Below are 15,144 nucleotides of genomic sequence, written 5' to 3' on the forward strand. Positions count from 1 at the left end.
TTTTTTGTGTGTGTGTGTGTGTGTGTTTTGCTGTAATTAGAAAGAAAACAAAAACAGAATTTCTGATCTAACATTATATCATGTGACACATACACATGATTTTTACATAACTTTATTGAGCACTTCTGTGGTTCTTAGTTTATTCACACACTATATATTTACACACAACGATAAATATTCTTTGTCCATTTCAAAAGACGATGCAAACTGATAAAGCCATTTTCAAGATGCTTGAATTCAGGTGAAAATGTACAATAATGTGTGCGTATCACTCAAACAGTAGACTGCCACTACAATGAATAAACACTCTCTTGCAAAGTAGGCGATAAGGAGGCTCCCTGGAAAAAAAAAAGAAAAAAAAAGGACAGAAGTAGGACAAAATCAAACCAAATGTAAGTTGTGATTGGGTGCATTAGATTGAAGGTTTGCAAGCATGTCTGCAGTGGTCACAGGACTGGCTCCATGGTCCACGCGGAGTCTCTTGTTTGTTGGCTTTGGACGGGACGTTGTCTGGGAAGGTGAGCCATGCTCAGATGTTGAAGCTCTCTCCGCAGCCGCACGTGCCCTTGATGTTGGGATTGTTGAAAATAAATTCGCTGGACAGTTTCGACTCCACAAAGTCCATCTCGGTCCCCAGCAGAGTCAGCTGGGCTTTCTTGGCGATGAACACCCTCACGCCTACCACGGTGCACATGGAAGGGGGGAAAAGAGCACTCTATAATATTGTAGGGTCAGGTTAAATCCATCACAAATACTGCCGCAACATTGGCTAGCAAAGAGGAAAATCACAGATACTGCAATCAATGCGAGAAAATGTTAGGTAGAACTAGTAAAAAAAAAAAAAACGGGATAGCTCACCATCCTGTTGCACCTCCTCATCACAATTTTCTTTCTGCTTGGTGTATTCCAGAGTGTACGTCAGCCCGTTGCACCCACGCGTTCTCACGCCAACTTTCAAACCAATCTGGAAGAAAACAAAACATTTCGACTTAGTAACAAGAGTAGCTTTCACCTGCTATTAGGGCCAGACAGTACCAATATATGAAGATAGCCATTACTCACATATTCTGGCTTGTCCTGCAACAAGCATCGAATCTTGTTCACAGCGGACGGTGTCTGGAAAAAGAACATTGCATCAGGAAGCGCAATAAACGACGCCTTATGACAATCCCCCCCCCAAAAAAAAAAAAAAAATCTATGACGATAACATAAATATACCCTAAGTGCAACGCTTGCAAATAACTTATGACGACAGTGAGGGTCTGACAGGACAATTGATGTCTTGAGAATTTGTTAACAGTTGGGCAACTCAACTGCGAATGACGTTACAAAACAAATAGCATGAGCGGCTAATAGCATAGTCGACTAATTTTATGGAGCAAGTTTAGCCGGGAAAAGCGTTCAATACATTTACAGGGTCAGTGAGGTCATTAAAAACAAGAACGACATTTAGAACTCGTCATTATTTCGTCATACATGACATTACGTCACACTCTCCTGCTAGTTTAGCTTAGCTACGTAGGAGTGATACACCAAAGAGTTTCTTATAGTTACATATTCGTCGCCATATTTTTTATAGCAAAGGTTTAGGGACTTACTAAAGTGAGAGCAGCTCTAGTGGGAAGGATCCTTCTTTTACTGACCGCTCGGACGGTCGCTCGTACCACGGAGGCAGACATGTTGATCAAGCGAATACCACAACAATGGACTGCGCATGCGTGTAATATATGACCAGCTCGTTTGATGACCATGACTCAATGACGCAGGTGTTGATTTAATTTAAAAACCGCGCATATGACGTTTCGTATTCCTTCAACTCATCTTGTATGTCTGTTTTTTTTTAATTAACCGCTCTCTGTAATTGTTATTATTCCACTTTGTAACATCATTAAAAACCATCTCAACCAATGACGTTCCTCGGTGAAGTCACGTTACATGAATTTGTCCAATTGCCATTCAGCAATTCAAAGCGACGTTTTAGTTGACGTTCTCCAAAAAGTGTAATATATAATAGTCTAGATATTAATCTGATTGATTTAGTATAAAGGCGAGAAAGAGAAAATATTCAGCCTACCTTTTTGTCAACCCCACAAATGTTAGATAAATCAACAATTTCCGCACACCAAAAACTCAACACAAATTACAATTAAAGAATGGAGTTCCGATTCGATTTATATGAGAACAACGTACTACTTTCTAATGTGGATTATTACGCGTGCGTATGTGCGTCGTAAAGCGATTACAGTAGGTTGCCAATTTGGTTGACTTGCAGTATTTGGTCGTGTCATAAAATGCTAAGATAATAAAGGCCAAAAAGCAGTAACGGTTTGTATGAATTGAACCGTTTGTTGCATTTATAAGCATAGATATCGCTACGTACTTTGTCATTACTGCTCGCTTCATAAACCAAACGTTTCATAGGTGGTTTTTTTCACGAAACCTGGCAACCCCCGTTCAGTTTAGCTTCACGGCTCGCTAGCTAAACCAGTTTAACATCCGAGTCACATTCTGGCGTCGACGAAAAGTCGAGTGTACACAAAGACCTTGCCGCTATTATGTCTGTAAGTCACTACAAAATGCTATTTGTGATATACATTGACACAAGATCATTGTAATGACTGTATCGTCGACTTTACGATATTATTTAGACGTAATGGTTCTTAAAAATGGCGAATAATGAATTACTTTGGCCGTAGAGGCCTGGTTAGCTAAGCTGCTAGGTGGTAATGATGGCCAACCATGTTTTATTCAAGTTCTACTATTTTTTTGTAGTTCGGTCAAAATGCTATTTGTTATTAGAAAACAACTTCATATCAAATCATAGATTGGATGTACCTAGACGTCAAGGCACACTACTGTAGTTTTTATGCAATAGGCTATTTCGGTAAATGGTAAATTGGGCATTCATTTCAATGTACAAGTCTGCACAATAACTTGTCTGTGGCCCAGTAAGCCTCGCTGAAATGCCTCTAATTTTGATTTTTTTAACTGAATTTCAGGCTAGTGGTGATTTTGTAAACAATAAAAGAGCCAACTCACCGGTTCATCACAGCAAAAGGAAGAACATGGAATCCTCCAGATCGCCCAGAAGCTCCAAACAGCACCATTCACGCTCAAGGTCTCGATCCAGGGACAGAAAACGTGAGTAAATGCACCTGTACAGTTTGCAGAAATCCGCTGTCTGAGTAAAAAAAAAAAAACAACAACAAATAAAAACAAGAGACAGCAAAACCAATGAGTAATTTGCTCCACTTTTGTCATATTCCAGGGAACAGGAAATACAGGCAGAGTCGCAGCAGGAGCACAGAGGTAAATAATCACTCGCTTCATTCCTTTCAATCTAAAACACATTTTCATGTGTCTTTTTTGAAGCGTGTCGGTTTTTAGTACTTGTGGCCACTAGGTGGCCACGGTGAGTATTTGATCAGTGGTCCCCAACCATGGACTTCATTCATATTAACACTATATTCCTATTGGTGTCATATTCAATACATTTGGAAAGAATTTGCAGCATTTCATTGATATAGCATTTTGTCAAGGCTTTATTTCATGCTTCAACAGTTTTTGTCATAAAACTATTCTTCCGTTCAGCACTGGAAACAACAAAGCAGAGCAAAGGATGCCAATGCTTTTATGTATATACAATTTTATAGGGTACTTTGGAATAAATGCACAAACGTTTCAAAGCAATTTTTCAGATCAGTCATTACGGGATATTATGAGTAGAATTTTTGAGGGAAAAGTTCATTGTTCCATTTTGGAATAAGGATGTAACCAAACAAAATGTGAAAAAGTTGAAGCGCTCTGAATACATTGTGCTGAGTGTTATCGATAGATGGTGGCTACGGAAGGTTTAAAGCAAAGGTTGGGGACCCCTGAGTGGGCCGGACAAAATGAAGTCAGAAAGGAAAAGATGAGCGTGGCTTTGACATTTCATCCTTGGATATGTGTCATTTGCAACCATATTCTGTAGTGATTAGCTAAATCTTTTATTTTTTACTTTTGTTAAAATTGTGTGCGTAGACCACATGATAACATTTCTACGATAAATCACACTCAGCGTGCTAAAGCACGAAGAGACTGAACAGAGGAGGATGCTGACATAGCAAAATAATATGTCTACTCCGGGGACAGGTAACTATTTGCTATTCAAACACATTCATGTCTTTCTCACCTGTCATATGAATTTGTAACTCTAGTTGACATTTCTCTGCTTATGTGTATAAAGTGCCGTCTTGTATCTTTTCAAATGGACACTGTAGCATCGTGTCATACGGGAAGAAAAAAAAGAAATGCTTATTGAAGGTTTCAAATATCAGCTCCGATGTTTTTGTCAAAATGTCTGAATGTACAATCACTTGATGTCCTTGCAAGCCATGGTACTAACTCTTTTTGTTGCACTATTTTCCTGAAAGAGACCCACTTCTTCTTGAAACAGGCACGAAAGAGAGAGCCGGAGAAGCCGTCCAAATCGCACAAGCAAGCAGACGAGCACCACGAGAGGCTCTCTGCCGAGGACGGCGACAAGAGGTCGCGGCGCAAAGACAGGAGGTCCTCCAGGGGTCGCAGCTCGTCCCGGTCGCATTCGCGAGAGAGGTAAGCCCGGCCGTCGCTCGTTGGCTTTAAAACACGGCACATTCCACCACTTTGATAACGATGCAAGTAACTTCATCACAGCAAGTCTGTTTTCCCCCCCCCCCATCAGGCGACACCACAGCAGGAGCAGGGACAGGCGGCGCTCGTCACGATCACACAGCCGCGACAGGAAGAGGAAGGCTCGCTCTCGGTCGCGCTCCAGGTCCAAACAACGTTACCGTAGCGGGAGCCGCAGCAGGAGCAGGTGCGGCCCGGCAGATGACGATTACTACAAACGTGTATGTCGTGACCCGATGGATACATGTGCTCACGCCAGGGAGCACAGGAAAAAGAGCGAAAAGGTGTGCAAGAGGAGTCGAAGCGGCTCCGCTAATCCGCCCATCTTCCGGGGCCGCAACACAGCCATGGACGCACAAGAGGCCCTAGCCAGGAGGTAAGCGCGCAAAAGTCGCTCTCTCTGTAAGTAAGCAAGCCGCACTCTGTAAAACGTGGCTCTGGGGACTACCACGGCTGAGCCTCGCTCGAAAACAGCCCTTCAATCAAAGTCATAAAGTTGCAAATGTCATCTAAGTAAGCTTGCTTGTCTTCTACAGGTTAGAACGAGCCAAGAAGCTCCAGGAGCAGAAGGAGAAGGAGTTGTCAGAAAAACATCCGCAGGAGGATATGGAAGGTGAGGCTTCGGCTGCATGCAGCGCTACTTTTCTTTGCGCTAAAGGCCTTGATTTTGTTCCCAGCGACCTCTCCGGTGGCCATCGCAGCCACCCCGACAACCGTCTCGGCCGTGGCCGCCGCCTCCAACCACGCCCTCAACGTGGCCGCCCTGCTGGCGTCGGGCACCCAGGTGACGCCGCAGATCGCCATGGCGGCGCAGATGGCGGCGCTGCAGGCCAGGGCGCTGGCAGAGGCGGGCGTTGCCGTGCCCACCTACTACAACCCGTCCGCGGTCAACCCTTGCAAGTTTGCTGACCAGGAGAAGAAGCGCAAGAAGCTGTGGCAGGGAAAGAAGGACGGGGTAAAATGTTCCTCTGGCATCATTGAACATATTGGAATTTTTTTTTCTTTTTTCTTCCACGCAACAATGTCTTTTGATATTTTTCAGGACAAGTCCCATACGGCCGAGCTGTGGGAGAATCTCAACTTTGGCAACAAGGACCAAAATGTCAAATTTCGCAAACTAATGGGCATTAAGGTGAGTACCTCAATCCCATATTTCCACATTGTCGACACCGTGCGATTCCCGCCGTTGGTTCCGCCAGGCTGACGAGGAGGGCGAAGCGTCCAGACCACTCAACGACGAAGGGCTGAAGACCCTCCAGAAGCAGGAGGAGGTATTCCGCAATCTGGACGTGCAGTACGAGATGGCCCGATCGCAGACACACACCCAGCGCGGCATGGGCCTCGGCTTCTCCTCGGCATTTTCTCGTGGGATGGATTCTTTCTAGGGGTCTGCGTGGGACTTTGTAATTTATTCCTCGAGGATGGTGTAAATAAGAAGTCCTACCGATGCATACGTGGCTCAAAACGGACAACGCTGTGGTAGTATATGTATATTTTTTTTTTTTACATGTGGAAATTGAAACTTCAGTAATCCTCAAAAAGTTTGGAATATTGGCCTTTTGGGTAAACCTTAAATGCACTGCAAGGCACAGAAGTCCTTGGAAATTTTGAGTTGATTTCTGATTTCAATTTAGCCAACATGGGGCGAATGAGCGAAAATACTGTAATGTCGGACGTGAACGCTGAAGTCTCCAGAAAGCTCAAATTAAGTTGACTTGAAAAGATTTGTTCCGAAAGCCTAATATGCCCAAACTTTTGAGAGTTGTATTTGGGAAAAGAATGACATGTGTGACCTGTTTATAGCCGTAACACCCATTCAAATCTCAGAACTGTTTGGCGCTGGGGGGGGGAAGCCCCTTAAAAACATTTCAACCCACAAATACTAATTATATAGAATTTGTTTGCATGTAGCATTTAAATTTATTTAAGTTGGACCCTAATGGAAAAAAAACAAATGCTCCAGTCTTTCCAAGAGTGCCACACGCAAACACAAAAGGCGATTTCAAACCTAAATAAAATACTGCCGGAAGGCTATATTTGACTTGATTTGTGAGTGGGGCGTTATCGTAAGTGTGCCACATTTCTACCAGTTACAAGCTTTTTGTTATTGAAATATTGTTTTAGGCCTGTGTGTCGCGAGACAAAATATTAGTTATGAGCAAACTTCGGATACTATGCTCCGATGAGGTTACAAATCGGTTCACATACATTGTTCGGTTAAGGATATGTACGTGGAATGAGTCAAACAAATTCTTGCCGACATAACAGCTTCTAACTAGTACTACATTTGGGAAGACCCAAATACCATCCTCCTTGTGTATCTTGCAATAAGAGTTCATATTGGCAAAAAAAAAAGTGCATTTTTTTTTTTTTTCTTCCTCTGTACAAAAATCAAATTTCCTTCCATCCCTTTTCAATCTACTTGCAAATTAGAGTGGAGTAGAGCACATGTGCCACGCCAGTGATGAGGTTGTGGTTGGCAAACTCCAAGATGAGGAGCAGGATGGGGTACTCGCTTTGCCTTTTGGCCAAGTCCTTCTCCTGACTCAGCCCCATCCAGTTCAGCAGCAGCGTCCTCATGGCGTCGGGGAACAGCTGCGCAGCCAGCTCCTCGGCAGGCGGCAGCTCCCCGATCCTTTGGATGTGGTGCTCCTTGAAGGCCTCTACCCTCTGGCTTATGTCAGTGTGGGCCTCTGCGAACCGGCGCCCCAGCCAGTCTGCCAGCGCCACCTCCGCCGCATCTCGCCCCTTGGCCGTCTCGTCCAGGCAGCGCTCGGCGTGCTCCAGAAGGAACAGGGCCAGTTCTAGGTTTTGCTCCGTGAAGTCTTTGGCTGCAAGTTTGTCACTCAGACTCTGGAGTTTAATCCCAAATTCAGATGTGCTTTGAGAGCTCTGCTGCATGGAGTAAGAGTGATCCGTTGCAATGTCTCTACTTCTGTTCTCCGGCCGCTTGGGTGATTTGTTGTCTGGTACTTCACTCCCGCTGTCCAATGGGTCTAGCTGTGCACACAGGTTGTAACTGGTCTTCAGCAAGCTGTCTCTCATCTGAGATTTCCACGCATCCTGCAACAAGGGGGTACCAAAGGTGTCAAGTGTTAGCGTTTGTTATTTTCTGGAACAATATTCTCATCCCACCTGGAAGTTTTCCATGACCAGCAATTGCTCCTGCTTGTCATACATCTCAAAGGCAATACGGAAAAGCCCGTGAATGGTGTAGAACCACAAGCCGTTGCTGGACGCAGCCACCTTCAACCCTCGTAACCTAAAGGCTGACAAATAAAAAAAAAAACACACAAGAAGCCTGATTTCACCAAGACTACTTGGATTGATTGCTTTGTTGTTGTGTTTACCAGAAGAGAAGTGAATTTTGGTGGCCAGGCCTTTTCTGGAAAACTTTGCGTGATGCCTGGGATGGTTCTCGGAACGGATATCCGTTTTAGCCAAGAGGTCGGCACCTAGAAAAAGAGGTACCGATTCCTGAAAAAAATAAAAGGTTTAACACTTTTTAAAATTTGAGACAACCATAAAGATGCACACTTTAAAGTAACCAATTAAAACTTACTACTACACTATGAGCAAAGTTGCCCCAAACAATTATGGATCTGGCTAGTCCAAGTACCTTTTGGTGACAATCTGTAAGTGTGAAAGCCGATTCGTTTGCCAAGTAAATATAACGAATTTTCCTCGAGCCTCCGTCCCAATGCGGTAATGACAAGTAGCGAACGTTCGACATTGTCCCCGTACAATACTAGCGGATTAGTTTGACATAAAGGGGGGAACTTGAGTTCGATTCCCTCGCTAAATAAACAAAACACACTTGCTAGCATCTCCCAAGTACGGTGGCCGATAAAGGGCTAACGCGCTCTCCCTGGGTAGATTATGGGATCGGAGTATTTGGATTAAATTGTGTCGGCTGATTCTTGGATTCTGTGGTTTGAATAGTATTTTGCACACTGTTTTGACAAATTCTCCTTGCTTCACTAAAGGATGTTTTCCAAGAATTTGCCAGATATAGGACAGAAAGGGATTGTTTATATTGATATTATATTATATATATTTATATATATTATGCAACTCAACGGCTACGTGTGTAAGATGCCGACAGCGCTATCCGCTGGATATAAAAGTCGCCAATGGAAGTTGCGAGTAATCATATGAATGCAATTGACCTTGCATGATCATTCTGTTTGGTTTACCATGCATTTTGATTGACTGATTGATTTAGCATGCATTATTATGATTGATTAACCATGCATTAGTCACCGAGCCGCCTGGTTGAAGTCATCTAAACTGAAAAAAGAACGAATCACTTTAGGAAGTGATTCGTTCACTGAAAGGATTCGTTCTTTTGAACGAATCGTTCACTCACGAGCCAAAACTATTGGCTAGGCTAGCCTAAGAACGAGAAGGAAAAAAAAATTCTTTTGAGTCCAAATCTGGCCTGAACATGCTTCTTCAAACTCTTAAACCGCTGCTGCTCCGTTGCAGGAGTCTCCCGCTGCCGTGTACGCGATCGTACCACGGTGACAAAGTCGCCCGGCTCGGCTCTCAGCCTGATAAACACTCTGTTGACTATCAGGTGAGCTAACGTGCTAGCGTCAACTGGCTAGCGGCAACCTTCCAAATGTTTGAGAGCAGCAACACGCCTCAGTTAAAGGTCACAATGTTGACTTGGGGGAAAAAAAAAAAAAAAGGTCTTTAACTTACACAAAAGCAGCAAAAGTATTAATTATTTTATAAGTGAAGCATCGGGGTGATTATACACAGTGTAGCTATTAAATACATCTAATGGATGTACTAACATGGCTTTTACAAGCTTTTTCTGCAAGTTAGCCCAGCAAACTATATTTTACACCCAAATCAACTCTGAGTAGTGCTGACATGAGATGGTAAAAGATCTGGATTTCTTCAATGAGTACATTAATTAGATGCTGTGCTTAGTGTACCTCAATTAAAAAAAAAATCCTTGGTATTAGTCTAGTTGTAAGCAAAATCAACTGCTCTTACACTGACAATGGTTTTCCCTGGATTTGAAATTTGAGGGTTGTCAATCTTTACAATATTTGCCCACTTTTTAATGCTACGCAAACAAGAAGCCATACGACTCATCTTGAAGCTTTTGGATGTGAATGGGTGAATTGAAGTCCATTTCCCATGACAAATGTCACTTTTGTCTTCTAGGAGAATTATGAGCGGATGCAAGCTCTCGTTGATGAATTGAAAAGCCGGACAGAGAAGATTAAATTAGGTTTGTTGAATTCTTGTTGTATTTTCAAATATTATATCCCAATAGTGACTTTCACAACTTACTTAACTTTCATTCTGTTGTCGTGACTACAGGTGGGGGAGAGAAAGCCAGAAAACTTCACACTTCGCGTGGCAAACTCTTACCCAGAGAACGCATCGACAGACTCCTGGATCCAGGGTACTGCTCATTCTTTCTTTTGGGCCACACTCTAAAATCAAGGCTAAAATGGGACACAAATATTTTGATATGTAATACATGTACAATTTCCACTCCAGATAATTTACCCTCTATGGTTGTTTTGCCTAAGGATGTCATCTAATTGTTCTGCAGGACTCCCTTTTTAGAGTTTTCCCAGTTTGCAGCGTACGAGTTGTATGGAAAAGAGGAAGTGCCAGCAGGCGGGATGATCACTGGGATTGGACGAGTGTCTGGGTAAATCCGCTGTGTTAGTTACAGCCACAATTTAATGATATTAAAATGTTGATTATTTTCGACTTTTTTTTTTTGGGATAGGTAATGATGTCATTTGCATAGTTTTCTCATTGAATTCCACATCGGTGGGTCGGGTTTGTTTTTCTGATTCAGGGTGGAATGTGTCATCGTTGCCAATGACGCCACAGTCAAAGGTGGAACGTACTACCCCGTTACAGTCAAGAAGCATCTTCGTGCACAAGAAATCGCCCAGCAGAATCATTTGCCCTGCATCTACTTAGGTATGATTTTTGTTGTTGTTGTTGTTTTTTTTTTTTTTTGAGGAGTCACCTTCCAGAGATGCGCAAGATGGAAAAGCTTTCTTCTAAAATAAATGTGCGCATCACAAAATGATGTTTTTGATGGCTCCAGTGGATTCAGGAGGCGCCAATCTTCCCAGACAGGCCGACGTTTTTCCCGACAGAGATCACTTTGGCCGTATTTTCTACAACCAGGCTCGGCTGTCATCAGAGGGAATAGCACAGGTAACACTTCAGCTCTTACCTGATGTTTTTATTTATTTATTTTCCCCTGTCCCAACTTCACGAAAGCCGCTTCTAAAAATGCCGTCTTTTTATTTTGTCCTCGAGATTGCCGTGGTGATGGGCTCCTGCACAGCTGGCGGAGCGTACGTCCCGGCCATGGCGGATGAAAGCATCATCGTCCGGAAGCAAGGGACTATTTTCCTCGGCGGACCTCCGCTGGTACGTCACGTTTATTTATTTCAACGATAAAAAAAAAAAATCTCACAGACCGACAGTATGTGATTTGTTGTCATTATGCATTTGGTGACCCCTTTGCTTGTGTGTTCTCAGGTCAAAGCTGCTACTGGAGAGCAAGTTTCTGCCGAGGACCTCGGAGGGGCCGATCTTCACTGCAGGTTGAAAACAGCACTTTTTTTTTTTTTTTATTGTTGTTGAAATAACTCACATTTCATTGAAGTCCCAGAAACAGGAAAGGTGTCAGCTACAATTATATCGACAGTGATGATGTCGTTTTTCATTTCACTGTTTGTGTTTCCTTTACGCAGTAAAACATTCTACTGTGAAATATCTTCTCTGATCGATGTCCGCCATCCACAGGAAGTCCGGTGTGACGGACCATTACGCTTTGGATGACAACCACGCTCTTCATTTAGCGCGGAAGGCCGTACGAAGCCTCAATTACAAGAAAAACCTTGACGTAAGTCCAGGAGATGTCAGTTGTGCGGCGCGCGAGACGAGACGAGACGATGTTGTGTCGCCGTGTCTTTCAGGTTACTACCGAAGCCACCCAAGCTCCTCTTTACCCTGCGGACGAACTCTACGGCATTGTCGGGGACAATTTGAAACGCAACTTTGACGTCAGAGAGGTACGTCGGCTACATAGATTGAAGTCGTATGATTGTATATATACGTAAAATGTACCTCGAAAACCTCAAGTCATCTCTTTCATTCGCATTTTGATCTCTTAGCATGTATTGTACACGTGTTGTGTTTTTTTTTTTGGGATTGTAGGTCATCGCCAGAATTGTCGACGGGAGTAAATTTGATGAATTCAAGGCATTCTATGGAGACACGCTCGTGACAGGTACGCTGCTCACATAAGAAGTCAAGCCCGAATGAAGCAAGTCTTTGTTTCCGCCCCCCAAAAAAAATTGCATTCTACACAATTTCAATGTCCATTTGAATTTCAGGGAATCCATAGCCTGCATTTGACTGATTATTTCCCTGCAGGATTTTCCAGAATCTTCGGTTACCCCGTCGGAATCATCGGCAACAACGGGGTGCTCTTTTCGGAATCTGCCAAAAAGGTGAACCCTTTTGTTTGTGAGCTAAGCGACCTCAGTCAAGTGAAAGTTTTTCCAAAGAGTGACACCGCAGTGTTCTTGAAGTGTCAAGGACTTAAACGCATCAGTCGAGTCGGCCCCCCCCTCCCACTGGGGCTACGCGCCGCTTCCAACAATGAATACCAATATTCCTCTCACGAGAGTGTCTGGCCCTAATAGATGATTTGTTCTGACCCTTCTTAGCGGAGGGGCGGCAACAATAAGCTCTCTAATTGCGTTTGTCTGGGCCCGCTCCGATATTCTCGTGATAGCGTGGCGTTTGAAAGCCACCCATCGTTTTCATTCAACATCCTTCAGTTAATTTGCAAGGCTATTCTCCCGCAGACGGCGCCGAACTGTAAGCGGCCCTCGAAATGCGCCCGGGCGTTGAATGCGTCATTATAGACTCGTACGCCTTTCACAATCGCCGTTCGATTCCACAGCGTAGGAGGATCAAAATCTGATTCATTTTCCCGTCTCGGTGTGAAAGTGCCAACTCGGGGGTGTTTTATCAGCGTGAACGCGACGGGCACGCCGCTTGAAATGTGCTCGGCAAGCACATCCCGGGAAAATCAATACCGCGTCCGCGCTTTGGAGACGCGCTGTCATCGGCCAAAACGCTTCACTCTCGAGTTGTTTGTATTGCGGCAAAAGCTTGCCGCAAAGAAACGATGGCTATTTGGAAAATGACGTGATAATTGCTCCTCCCGGCTTTGTTAACACGTTCTAATGAGGAGAGAACCCGCGAACAAAGACGCTAAGAGCATGTCTCGACACTTCTTTGTCGAATCGACTCCATCCACTTCTCCTCGTTTCAGGGCACGCATTTCATCGAGCTGTGTTGCCAGCGAAACATTCCGCTTATTTTTCTGCAAAATATAACAGGTGAGCCGGCAGCATTTACAAAAAAAAAAAAAAAAAGGTGAGCTCGGTCAATGAGAAGCTGCCAAATGTCTTCCCCGTCAAGGTTTCATGGTGGGCAAAGAATACGAAGCCGGCGGTATCGCCAAGGACGGCGCTAAGATGGTCACCGCCGTCGCCTGCGCTAATGTCCCCAAGATGACCGTCATCATCGGCGGCTCTTACGGGGCAGGCAACTACGGCATGTGCGGACGAGCCTACAGGTAAGACGACGCCGCCGACTTCACAAACAATAACGATCGTTCGGCTCGTTAGAAGACAAACCGCACGCGCTTTGTTAGTTCTTCGTTCCGACTCGCCCGGCCGGCAATTTTCCGGCAATCGCGCCGAGAGTGTTTTTTTTCCATCGACGTCATCGTCTTTGACAGATCCAAAACACGCTAACCGTCCGAGTGACCGTCTCCCTCCGCAGCCCCCGTTTCCTCTACATGTGGCCAAATTCCAGGATCTCCGTCATGGGCGGGGAACAAGCCGCCACCGTCCTGGCCACCATCACCAAGGACCAACGAGCCAGAGAGGGAAAAGAGGTAGCCCAAAGGCTAGCTACTCATGCTATCCTGCCAAAAAGCGCTATTTATTTCAAGATCACCATTACACCATGACTTAATGTCATCACGATTCGGATTAGTGCTGCCGTCGGCGGCAATTAAAACCCGTTAAATGTCCCGTGGGGGAGGTGGCGAGAGCTTGGAGACACCTCATGTCGGTACTGATGATTCAGATGATGAGACGCATATAATATGCCGACAGATCGATTTCAACTTCAAATGAATTTGCATATGGTGGCAAAATTGGTGATATATCTATCTTTTTTTTTTTTTTTCGTGCGTACATGATCACAATCATCATTTTTGGCCTCTCCGTAGTTCACCGCAGAGCAGGAAGCCGCCATGAAGGAGCCAATAGTGCGGCGATTTGAAGAAGAGGGAAGTCCCTACTACTCCAGCGCCAGGTAACCTCCCAGATCTAATGTCATTGGAAACTAGCTTTCATCAAACGATGACGCTTCATGTCTAACCCCCCCCCCCTCCACCTCAGACTATGGGATGACGGAATTATCGATCCGGCTGACACTCGCCTGGTGCTGGGACTAAGTCTGAGTGCCGCACTTAACGCACCAACGAAGAAGACCCGTTTCGGAGTGTTCCGAATGTGATACGCACAGCCTGGTCATGTACACGCATGTTTCTTTTGTAGCTTTGTTTTGTGTGTGTCACCAAAAAAAAAAAAATAATTATGAACTGACCGGATATTAGGGGCCAGTGTAAAACTGTGCCTTAACTGTTACAATTTGTAAATGATTTTCCTTGAAATATTATCAATTGTCTAAACAAAGCGGGATGACTTTTCTTTACAAGTGTCACATTTTGAGGGATTATCACGTGAGGGCACTGTTGAGTCCCAAAAAAATCTTCCTGAAACAACCCCCCCCCCCCCGATTCTTATAGTGTAGCGATTCACTCAGCTGTCCAGCTTGCCTCGTGATAAACGAGAAGCATCCAAAACGTCGTTCTCAACCTCCCACGTCGACCCCTGAAGTCACTCTGAACAGGATAAGTGGAATTGAAAATGGATGGCTGGACTTTTAGTTCCATCTCCTTCGACCTATGATTCACCCTTCCATTTATTTTCCTTTTTTTTTTTTTTTTAATCTGGCCACTCTTAGCAGAATCCAGCTGACAGGAAAGAGTTTACTGAACAGCACCGTTTACCAAATCCTAGCTCGATTCCTACAGCTCCGTTTTCTGGCAGTTCCCTCATCCCTCCGCTAAGTCTTAATCACCGAAGAGACGTAGAGAGCAACATCTTTCATCCTTAGCCCAGAAATGTGCTCATAGTTGCTTGCTAAGTGTGCAAGTGTCATGTTTAATAGATGCCCCGCGGTTCAGCGGCTCGTTTCGCTCCCTGACAGAATCTACTCAGGACAATTATGACTCATCTGGAAGTCTAAAAATAAATCCTGACTGCAATCCTTAGTCAGTCTCTTTTGAGAGTGGGCCATTGTTACTTCATATTTTCACCTGTGGCTTTTCCCCCCCACCAC

At 44.4% G+C, this 15,144-nt stretch overlaps 4 protein-coding genes across 8 annotated transcripts; 2 read left to right on the forward strand and 2 right to left on the reverse strand.

The window, feature by feature from the left end:
• Positions 1-96: 96 nt before the first annotated feature.
• On the reverse strand, positions 97-1,766 carry isca1 (iron-sulfur cluster assembly 1). Its single transcript, XM_085909700.1, has 4 exons — positions 1,599-1,766; positions 1,063-1,116; positions 859-964; positions 97-678 (listed from the first exon to the last, which is right to left on the reverse strand). The coding sequence occupies exons 1-4, from the start codon at positions 1,749-1,751 to the stop codon at positions 530-532; spliced, it is 462 nt and encodes a 153-aa protein (XP_085765826.1). The 5' UTR covers positions 1,752-1,766; the 3' UTR covers positions 97-529.
• Positions 1,767-2,301: 535 nt separating this feature from the next.
• Positions 2,302-6,687, forward strand: rsrc2 (arginine/serine-rich coiled-coil 2). 5 transcript variants are annotated; one of them, XM_085909694.1, is made up of 10 exons: positions 2,310-2,561; positions 3,000-3,141; positions 3,269-3,309; positions 4,439-4,596; positions 4,706-4,840; positions 4,913-5,029; positions 5,190-5,266; positions 5,331-5,608; positions 5,696-5,785; positions 5,853-6,687. In XM_085909694.1, the coding sequence occupies exons 1-10, from the start codon at positions 2,556-2,558 to the stop codon at positions 6,036-6,038; spliced, it is 1,230 nt and encodes a 409-aa protein (XP_085765820.1). In that variant the 5' UTR covers positions 2,310-2,555; the 3' UTR covers positions 6,039-6,687. The 5 variants fall into 5 exon arrangements, with proteins under 5 accessions (XP_085765819.1, XP_085765820.1, XP_085765824.1 ...); XM_085909693.1 differs by having other exon boundaries at positions 2,302-2,561; positions 4,706-5,029; XM_085909698.1 differs by lacking the exon at positions 2,310-2,561 and adding an exon at positions 4,024-4,134 and having other exon boundaries at positions 3,035-3,141; positions 4,416-4,596; positions 4,706-5,029.
• On the reverse strand, positions 6,136-8,640 carry LOC147058508 (uncharacterized). The gene is made up of 4 exons (XM_085909699.1): positions 8,273-8,640; positions 8,004-8,130; positions 7,789-7,922; positions 6,136-7,716 (listed from the first exon to the last, which is right to left on the reverse strand). Exons 1-4 carry the CDS (start codon positions 8,384-8,386, stop codon positions 7,072-7,074), a joined length of 1,020 nt encoding a protein of 339 aa, XP_085765825.1. The 5' UTR covers positions 8,387-8,640; the 3' UTR covers positions 6,136-7,071.
• A 304-nt stretch (positions 8,641-8,944) lies between these two features.
• mccc2 (methylcrotonyl-CoA carboxylase subunit 2) lies at positions 8,945-15,070 on the forward strand. Its single transcript, XM_085909692.1, has 17 exons — positions 8,945-9,232; positions 9,835-9,901; positions 9,994-10,078; positions 10,232-10,333; positions 10,487-10,614; positions 10,745-10,857; positions 10,963-11,076; positions 11,188-11,252; positions 11,455-11,554; positions 11,628-11,723; positions 11,869-11,941; positions 12,088-12,164; positions 12,998-13,064; positions 13,147-13,303; positions 13,513-13,627; positions 13,967-14,052; positions 14,139-15,070. Exons 1-17 carry the CDS (start codon positions 9,101-9,103, stop codon positions 14,254-14,256), a joined length of 1,695 nt encoding a protein of 564 aa, XP_085765818.1. The 5' UTR covers positions 8,945-9,100; the 3' UTR covers positions 14,257-15,070.
• The last annotated feature ends 74 nt before the right edge of the window (positions 15,071-15,144 follow it).

Source organism: Syngnathus leptorhynchus, chromosome 4, assembly GCF_054491065.1.
Source record: "Syngnathus leptorhynchus isolate UIUO chromosome 4, UIUO_Slep, whole genome shotgun sequence".
Classification (NCBI taxonomy): Eukaryota; Metazoa; Chordata; class Actinopteri; order Syngnathiformes; family Syngnathidae; genus Syngnathus; species Syngnathus leptorhynchus.